The 10,400-nt window shown below is 41.0% G+C and overlaps 1 protein-coding gene across 1 annotated transcript; it reads right to left on the reverse strand.

The window, feature by feature from the left end:
* Positions 1-6,922: 6,922 nt before the first annotated feature.
* LOC113752418 (receptor-like protein EIX2) lies at positions 6,923-9,952 on the reverse strand. The gene is made up of 2 exons (XM_027296529.1): positions 8,210-9,952; positions 6,923-7,239 (listed from the first exon to the last, which is right to left on the reverse strand). Exon 1 carries the CDS (start codon positions 9,950-9,952, stop codon positions 8,210-8,212), a length of 1,743 nt encoding a protein of 580 aa, XP_027152330.1. The 3' UTR covers positions 6,923-7,239.
* Positions 9,953-10,400: the final 448 nt, after the last annotated feature.

The raw sequence follows: 10,400 nt of genomic DNA on the forward strand, positions 1-10,400 counted from the left end.
TTAAATCCTACCTTTCCCCGAACGTGACGCGGGCGTCAAGAGGGCTCCCAGAAGTTTCAGAATTTCCTGATCGTCCTGCACGTCACACGCGGCACGTCATGAGGACAGGAGAGCTCCCAGAAGTTTCAGAATTTCCTGATCGTGAGCGCCCTGCACGTCACCACGCGGGCACGTCATGAGGACAGGAGAGCTCCCAGAAGTTTGAAGTTTCTGATTCCTGCCCGTCATCACGCGGGCGCGTCATGACTGAAGGTCACCTACAAATCAGCAAAAACGAAAACTAACACCCAAAATCAGTCAAATTCAGGGAAAGCAGATTTAAACTATGCTACAAAACCAACAAACAATTAAAAGAAATAATTAGGTTGCCTCCCAATGAGCGCCTTTCTTTAATGTCTTTGGCTAGACATGGTAAAGTGTCACTGATTAGGACACGGTGGTGCGTCAAGCCTTATTGTCTCCACCTCTCTACCTGAAAATCCTTCGTAATAATATTTGAGACGGTGTCCATTCACCACAAATTTGTTGTCTGTCTTAGCACTCCGGATCTCAACTGCACCATAGGGAAAAACACGAGTAACAATGAAAGGTCCAATCCAACGGGAACGTAGCTTACTTGGGAATAGCTTGAGCCTGGATTGGTACAGGAGGACCTTCTGACCAACCTCAAATGTTTTTCTTGAAATTTGTTGGTCATGAAATGCCCGGCTTTTCTCTTTATAAATCAAGGCGTTTTCGTATGCTTCGTTCCGGATCTCCTCCAATTCTTGCAAATCCAACTTCCGTTGAGCACCGGCCTCCTCTAAATTCATATTGCATTGCTTTATCGCCCAAAAAGCCTTATGCTCGAATTCCACTGGAAGATGACACGGCTTCCCAAATACCAACCGGTACGGTGACATCCCTATAGGAGTCTTGTACGCCGTCCTATAGGCCCAAAGTGCATCTTCCAACCTTTGGCTCCAGTCTTTCCTATCAGGGCGCACCATTTTCTCTAAAATGGACTTAATCTCCCGATTTGTCACCTCCGCCTGACCATTGGTCTGAGGGTGGTATGACGTTGAGACCCTGTGGAGTACACCATACTTGCGAAACAACGCAGCTATGGTTCTGTTGCAAAAGTGCGTTCCCCTATCACTGACAATAGCTCTAGGCATTCCAAACCGCACAAAGATATTAGACCTGATAAAATCTGCAACTACTCTCGAATCATTAGTTCGAGTGGCCTTAGCCTCCACCCATTTAGACACATAATCAACCGCCAGCAAAATATATAAAAAACCAAATGAAGTAGGAAAAGGCCCCATGAAATCTATACCCCAGACATCAAAAATTTCAACAAAAATCAACGGGACCTGGGGCATTTGATCTCTACGGGCTATATTACCTACCCTTTGACAGCGATCACATGACTTACAAAACACATAGGCATCCTTAAATAATGAAGGCCAATAAAATCCACTTTCCAAAACCTTATGAGCAGTTCTCTTAGGTCCAAAATGACCTCCACAGGCAAAAGCATGACAAAAAGCTAAAATTGATTGAAATTCCACTTCACTTACACATCTCCTCATTATTTGGTCTGCACACCTTTTCCATAGGTACGGGTCGTCCCAGATGAAGTACTTGGCGTCACTCTTCAATTTATCCTTCTTCGATTTTGGCCAACCTGCAGGAAAATCACCCGTTACTAGATAATTGACTAAATCAGCATACCAAGGCAATTGAGAATTTAAGGAAAATAAATGCTCTTCAGGGAATGCATCTTTCAATGGCTCCTTATCCTCCCCAATTGGTATGCGACTTAAATGGTCTGCTACTAGATTTTCTGAGCCTTTCTTGTCCTTTATCTCCAGGTCAAATTCCTGTAGTAGCAATATCCACCTGATGAGTCTCGGCTTTGCATCTTTCTTGGTCATTAGGTACCTTAATGCTGCATGGTCAGAAAATACAATTACTTTAGCACCTAGCAAATATGACCTAAATTTTTCCAAAGCAAAAATAACTGCAAGAAGCTCCTTCTCAGTGGTGGAATAATTCAACTGGGCTCCATTCAAGGCCCGGGATGCGTAATAGATGACATGAGCTGCCTTCCCTACTCTTTGCCCCAATACAGCCCCAATAGCATGATCACTGGCATCGCACATGATCTCAAATGGCAAATTCCAATCGGGGGGTTGGATGATTGGGGGTGAAGTCAGCAATTCCTTCAGCTTGTTAAAGGCCTTCTCACATTTGTCATTGAATTCGAAGGTCACATCCTTTTGTAGAAGTTGGAACAACGGGGCTCCAATTTTTGAAAAATCCTTGATGAACCTTCGATAAAAACTTGCATGTCCAAGAAAAGAACGCACCTCCCGCACACTCGCGGGGTAAGGTAATGCAGAAATAATGTCTATTTTAGCCTTGTCAACTTCTATGCCCTTAGACGATACAATATGACCTAGGACTATTCCGTGCTCAACCATAAAATGACATTTTTCCCAATTTAGCACAAGATTAGTCTCTATACACCTTATCAGGATCAATTTCAGGTTATCTAAACACGTATCAAAACTATCACCATACACACTGAAATCATCCATGAAAACTTCAATAATTTTCTCCACGTATTCAGAAAAAATACTCACCATACACCTTTGGAAAGTCGCAGGTGCATTGCACAACCCAAATGGCATTCGTCTGTAGGCAAAGGTCCCGAACGGGCACGTGAAAGTTGTCTTCTCTTGATCCTCCGGGGCAATTGCTATCTGAAAGTATCCTGAAAATCCATCCAAAAAGCAATAATAAGCTCTACCAGCTAAACGTTCAACCATTTGGTCAATGAAAGGGAGAGGGAAGTGGTCCTTTTTAGTGACGGCGTTCAGCCTACGGTAGTCTATACACTGCCTCCATCCAGTGGGTTTGCGCACTGGCACGAGCTCACCCGTTTGGTTGGCTTCTACCGTTACTCCTGCCTTCTTCGGGACTACCTGGACCGGACTCACCCAAGGGCTATCAGATATTGCAAAGATGATCCCCACATCTAGCAGTTTTAGAATCTCTTTCTTTACAACTTCCATCATGAGGGGGTTGAGCCTTCTTTGAGCCTGCCTAACAGGTTTGGCATCGTCTTCTAGCCTAATCCGGTGCATACAGATGGTCGGGCTTATCCCCTTAATGTCTGCGATTGTCCAGCCTATCGCCTCTTTATGCTCCCGAAGGACCCGGATCAATTTCTCTTCCTGGATTTTTGACAGTGCCGACGAGATAATCACCGGGAGTGTCTCATTATCACCCAAATATGCATATCTCAGGTGCTCTGGTAGAGGTTTCAACTCCAGTACAGGCGCCTGCACCACAGATGGCAATACCCTCTGATGAGGCTCGGGAGTAAAAATAGGTAAGACTTCATACCTTTTCGTGGTGGTCTGCAATGAGTGTAATGCACCTATTGTGCATTTTAAATCCTCACTCCACTCCACCTGAGGAGTTGTCTCCAACTCGAGGTGCTTGGTTAAAGCCACCTCCAGCTCATCCCTGCCATCAGTTTCAAACACTTCCTGCACTACAGGATCAATAGCACTCACAGAGAAAACTGAGCTAAAGTTGGAGTTCGAGGGGTATTTCATAGTATCAAAAATATTAAAATGCACAATTTCCCCATCAAACTCCATGGACAAGGTACCCTTATTAACATCAATTTTCGTCTGTGCAGTGCTCATAAAAGGTCTACCCAATAACAAAGGTGAGGGATCAGGGGAGTGATCATCATCCATATCCAGTACATAAAAATCAGCTGGAAACACCAAATCATTAACTTTTACCAATACATCTTCAACCAACCCATCAGGATATGCATTAGTTCGGTCAGCTAATTGAATGATAATTCCAGTTTCTTTTAATGGACCTAATTTTAGAGAAGCATAGATAGACTTAGGCATGACATTAATTGATGCTCCCAGATCCAACATGGCCCTTCTGATCACAGTATTACCTATCCTACAGGGAATAGTAAACATACCTGGGTCCCCGCACTTCGGTGGGAGCTTTCTCTGCAGGACCGCTGACACATTCTCCCCAACAATAACCCGTTCATCCCCTCTCAATCGCCTTTGGTTGACACACAAGTCCCTTAGGAACTTGGCATATTTTGGTACTTGTTTGATGGCGTCTAAGAGGGGGATATTTATCTCAACCTTGCGAAAAACCTCCAAGATTTCCCTCTCCTTATCCTGCTTCTTTGATTTTTCCAACCTGCTAGGAAAAGGAGGCGGGTTAGTCCTAACTGTAATTGTTGGGTCAGGAAGTACCTGTGGATCTGCACCATTGCTGTCCTCCCTTTCGAGCTCACTTTCGATCTTCTCTTCATCCTTGTCCTTGGGGATCACAGGCTCAGGCCCTTGAACTTCCTTGCCACTCCTCAAGGTCATGGCGCTCACATTCTTCGGGTTCAACTCAGGTTGAGATGGCAATTTACCTTGATTTTGGGCATCCAAGCGGTTGATTGTTGTGGCCAGTTGACTTATCTGATTCCTTATGTCCTGCATTTCGGAATCCGTCCTTTGCTGATGTTGCATAATGGTTGCCTCCGTCCTTTGCTGATTTTGCATAATAGTTGCCTCTGTCCTTTGCTGATTTTGTGCCATGGTTGTCATCATTTGTTTCATCATCTCCTCCATAGATGAACCGGATTGAGGGGGCGGAGGTGGTCGGGGTTGGTATTGCTGCTGGTACCCTGGTGGCTTATTTGGCACAAAGCTAGACTGCCTGTTCGGTGTAAAGTTGGGTTGCCTATTCCCTCCATAACTGAGGTTGGGATGATCTCTCCACCCGGGGTTGTAGGTGCTTGAGTAAGGGTCGTACTGCTTCCTTGGCGCGGGCGCGTGGTCAGCCATGTTCACCTGTTCTGCAGTTTCTTCCTGAATCATTGGGCACATGTCTGCAGAGTGGCCTATACCGGTGCAAATCCCGCATACCCTGGCTTGTGATGCATTTCTCACAGCCTGTTGCCTAACAAAAGCAGTCAACTCATTTAGCTGCTGCTGCACAGAGGGTGTCTCTATCTCATTCACCCTACGTATTGGAACATCCTCTCTTGTACTGAATTGCTGTGAGTTCTCTGCCATCCCCTCTATTAACTCCCGTGCTTCCTGAGGGGTTTTGTTCACCAGTGCCCCTCCACTTGCAGCATCAATGATGCTCCTGTCTCTAAAAATGAGTCCCTCATAAAAATATTGTATGATCAACTGCTCACTTATTTGGTGTTGGGGGCACCTGCGCAACAAGTTCTTATACCGTTCCCAATACTCGTAAAGTGACTCCCCTGGATGCTGTTTGATCCCACAAATTTCTTTCCTTAGACTTGCAGCCCTGGATGCAGGAAAATATTTATCCAAAATTTTTTTCATCAATTGGCCCCACGTGGTGATGCTACCTGGTGACAGGTAGTACAGCCAGTCCTTCGCAGAATCTTTCAAGGAGAAGGGGAATGCCCTCATTTTTATCTGCTCTTCTGTGATTCCCGGGGGTTTCATACTGTTGCAAACAACATCAAACTCCTGCAGATGCTTATACGGCTCTTCACCTGGTAAACCATGAAAAGAGGGTAAAAGCTGAATCAGACCAGATTTTAGTTCAAATGGAATGTTGTCATTTAAAGCGGGGAAAGTAATGCACAAAGGCTGCTGAGTTAAATCAGGAGCAGCCAACTCCCTTAATGTTTGTGCATTAGCCATGGTTCCTTCCTCCTGGTCAGAGTCACTTGAAGTGTCATCAAACGAATCTGTTGGTTCAACTTCTGACTCGGGTCTTTGAGATGTAGCCCTGGAGTGCTCTTCTCTGAGTTGTCTGGTTTCCTTTCTCGTTCTACGCGCGGTCTTCTCTATCTCGTGGTCAAAAATCAAATCACCTGTACGAGAAGATCGAGGCATACACTAGAAGAAGACCAGAAAATTAGGACAAAATTGAATTTAAAAAGAAACAAATAATAACGCCAGTCCCCGGCAACGGCGCCAAAAATTTTTTTTTTACATAACCCCTCTATGGTTTCAAAAGCTATACATAACTCTCTTATATTTTGGATTAAAGTGTCAAAGTGACGGAAATAGTCACTCGTAATGGAACTTCTAAAAATGTCGAACCATAAGGGGGTTATGTATAGTTTTTGAAACTATAGGGGGTTATATAAAAAGGGTAAACCACGGGAGGTAAAATATAATTTACCCTTTTTTTTTTGAAGCGATAGGAATTGTATTGATAAATTCATAACTTTATACTTGTAGAGCAACGGCTCCAAGAGACCATTCAAAAGTGTTAGACACTTTGAGGATTGTTCCATTCCTCATCACCACAAATGCCAATTGCATAAGTACTAACAAATTTATTTATATTGTCATTTGCTATATCTAAACAAAATGAACAATTTTGAAACAAAGAGTTTAAATTGTTGATGTCATCTATCAGGGTTCTGTCCAATTCTTTCCTTAGCCTTGATCAAAGCTATTCTTACTCAACGCCACAAACACCGGCGATGTTGAAGTTGAGAATTGTTAATAGTAAATTTTGAGGTAAACTCTGCAATTTATACAATATATTGGCCAACCCCTTTTTTCTTTTAAATGCGTTTATGAGCTGAACAAGTGGGTTGAAGATGGCAGTGAAATTGTGAAGACAAATTTGGTTAAAGATTGGGAGTCAAATTATGTTCTACTGAATTGTGAAATTTGAGAAATGAAAACAAATAAAGTGAATTCTGTATTGCTACTTATTTACCTAGACAAATCGATAATCCAAAATATAAGAACTATCTTTCTGGAAATCACTTTTCTTACCTTACTATTTTCCATTATTAACCAAACCATCAAGAATTCAGCATTTCTAAGGAATTTACCCACCGAACAACTTCGCTACAGAAGCAGTAATTGCAAAGCCAACAGCGATATCATAGCAAGTACCTTATCATAAGCATAAATGGAGTCAAGCAATTATTCTGCATAAGTTTTTTTGTTTATGGAAGTCTCTTGTCAGGCAAAACAAAATACTAAAATTTTTTAGGCATACAATCCATAGCAAATAAAAGGAGGTCTAATTTTCATATTATATCAGCGGATGCCAATCAAAACTGAAAAACAGCAAGCACTCAAAATATAATCATACAAAATACAGTGAAACTACAACTGCTTCTCAAATCACATAGAAGAAATTGGTCATTCTGAGAGCCAAACAACAGCTGCAGCAAGCACTTGAATGATTGTGGGCCTATCAGATTGGAAGATAACAAAGTACTAATATTAGTAAATTTTCTCTGTGCCAATTTCATTCATAACCAACCAAAAAAAAGAGATATATATCTATGAAAAGTCAACATTGTCTGGTCTAAAATATAAAAATTGCCAAATCTTTATTCCTTGCAGTGGTGGAGGAGGTAGAAAACTAATCTAGGAAGGGCAAAATATATATCAGCATTGCATGAATATAAAAATTTATTCATCTAGAATAATCACTGATTCAAAAGTAGCTAAAAAACATTAATTAGTAGTTTGTAAGAGTTTCTGGGAGAAAAGCTAGATTGTAAACCAATTAGAAATTAAATAACCACATCAACTATTAGCATAAATTACTATAGAATTCTTCTAAAGCATAAAACCGTTGACAGAAAATTAGATTAGTGAACAAGATAAACAATCTAAATTGTTCGACATCGAATATTTATCCGTTCAAATGCTAACAGTAAAGTCATAAATAAAAAAATCAATGAGATTCTTGTAATATCGATTTTAATGAAACATAAGAAAATGTAATGTAAGTATGAATAATATAACAGAATTATTAGATTTCAAACTTTTTAGAGAGTTGAAACAATTGCTAGTAGAAAGAGAGAGGTTTTGGGATCAAAATTTTCAAAAGGTAAGGAAAGGAAATATTTGGTTTCCAATCACAAGATAGTTTATTGGGAAAAAATTCCTTCGAAAGATATTGATTTGATGTTAGAATCGCCTTGTTTTAGTTAATTGGTAACAGGCATCTACTACTTTACGTTACAATTGCTACGTTATTCTTTTATTAATATAATTTATTAAGCTTCTTTGTTTGGGAAAAAAAATCTTTAGAAATCTTTGGAAAAACAAGTCACAAATCACAATCGGTGTATAAAAGTGAAAAAAGTTAAGTGTGCGAGTTAAGTGTTAGATGTGAGAAACAGAGTATAAGTGCTTTTATAGGAACTTACTCAACGGAAATTCCTCCTCAGGCGAGTAGTCTTTACCCATATTTTGTCACAGGCACTTTCTATAAACTTGAAGTATGCATAGCGCCATGACTTCTTGAAGAGAAGGATTCCCAAAACTCCCGACAGCCCGGCAGCAAAACCCGGTCCTATTCCAGCATAAAACCAAGACCAATCAAACTCGCTGTGGCCTTTATCATCATGAATGGGCCCATTTTTGGTAGGCGATTTGTGTTCCCAGCAGTTGTTTGGGAGCGGTTTGCCACAAAGTCCACTGTTTCCTTCATAGATGGATGGATCGGTCAAGGTCTGAAGTTGATTTCCTGATGGTATTGGCCCTGAAAGTTTATTGTGTGACAAATTCAGAGAGTTCAATGAGTACAAATCAGATAAGCTTTCGGGGATTGCACCGAAGAGTGCATTCATTGATAGATCAAGTGTTTCAAGTTGCTTCAAGTTGCCAATCTTCTCGGGGATCCTTCCAGTCAAATGATTTTGTGAAAGATTCAAAACTTGCAATTGAACCAGCTCCATTATCTCATCAGGGATCTCACCAACTAAATTATTTGCTGAGAGGCTTACGGATTTAACAAACCGAAGCCTTTCTGGTGAATACTCAACTTCTCTTCCTCCCTTAATGTCTTGAAAGATTTCGTCTGAAAAAATTTTGTAACCTCCATCTATCCCTAGTACCATGGCACTAATGTTGTTAAAGCAGTGAGGAATAAATCCACTCAAGTTATTATGTGCTAAGTTTAGCAGTTGAAGTTGTGAGAGTTGGCAGAGTGTATCAGAAATAGGTCCATGGAAGTTATTTGACTGAAATCTTAGACACATTAAATTTGATAACCTTTCCCCAATCCAAGCTGGTATAATATCCTTCAGTTCATTGTCTCCGAGATCAAGAATTTTCAAATTTCTCAGATGCTGCATTGAGGCAGGGAGCTTCCCAACCAATTTGTTTCCATTCAAAAGTAGCTTAGAAAGTCCCCACAAGTTACCCAGTGAACTCGGAATTTGACCGGATAAACTGTTATTTGCCAAGTTTAGGAACTCCAGGTCTCGCAAGTTTCCTAGACACAGAGGAACTCTTTCGGACAGAAGATTGTTGGATAGATCCAATTCTGATAAATATTCCATCTTGCACAAGTCTTCAGGGATAGTACCTGTGAAACGGTTATCGTTTAGGAAGAGAGACCGTACAACCGAAGTTTGACCAACTTCAAGCTGCGGAATATGTCCAGTAAGAAAATTGTGTGAAAGATCTAAAACTGAAATATCCAACGGAAACGGTTTCAGAGATCCGTCCAATTTGTTGGAGCTTAGAGATATATATCGATAACGTAATAAATAGTCAACGGAAGCTATTTGACTATGCTTCAACTGTTTGAACTCCAAAGGATTTCCAGTTAGGCTGTTGCTGGAGAGTTCTAAAATCGGAATATTATAACAAAGCACTCGAAACCAGCTGGGTATGGCATCTGAAATGCTCGCGTTCTGCAAGTCTAACACCTCAAGCTCCTTCTGCAGCCGAAGCCAAGCTGGAAACCTGGGTCCCACCATGATGGATTGCATCCGAATTTCATGGAGTTGAAATGGAGGAACCCACGAGGAGCTCACGTTCAGAGCGAGTGAGTTTCCGGCTAGGTCCAGTGACTCTAGCTCTCGGAGTTTTGCAAAATGGTCTTCAGATAGGACACCAGTTAATGAATTGTAACCAACTTCAAATGCTTGTAGCTTCGTCATGACAGGTCGTCAACCTGTGCAATAATAAAATTAAACCTAATTGCCAGTTAAAATGACCAAAACCCAATTCCAAGTACTGGAGCAGGGACTCTAGGTGTGCAATGGGTTACTTGATTCACCCTGTTCCCGAAGAGTTTGCTTGATCCGATATACCCGAATGGAATGGTTATTCCTTTTCACAAATGATTAGGAATTTGTAGACAGGGCAAGTAGGGTCGTATCCACAGAGACTGGGTATATTTGTTTCTTAAGAAATCCAAAGTAACACAGGGGGTGATTTTGTAGGAACGACGATAATTAAATAAATTCAAATGAGAAAGTAAAAATAAATAATTAACTAGAAATTAAACCACAATTTACTGAACTCAGGATAACAATAGTTAAAGGCCTCAATTAATTAAAATAAGGAAACAATCAAAAATAAAATAAAGTAGGTAATTAAAAGTCA

Source organism: Coffea eugenioides, chromosome 11 (genome assembly GCF_003713205.1).
Source record: "Coffea eugenioides isolate CCC68of chromosome 11, Ceug_1.0, whole genome shotgun sequence".
In the NCBI taxonomy this organism is placed as follows: Eukaryota; Viridiplantae; Streptophyta; class Magnoliopsida; order Gentianales; family Rubiaceae; genus Coffea; species Coffea eugenioides.

Excerpts from the sequence above, each read along its gene's own strand:
- LOC113752418 (XM_027296529.1), bottom strand. The coding sequence starts at position 9,952 with ATGACGAAGCTACAAGCATTTGAAGTTGGTTACAATTCATTAACTGGT.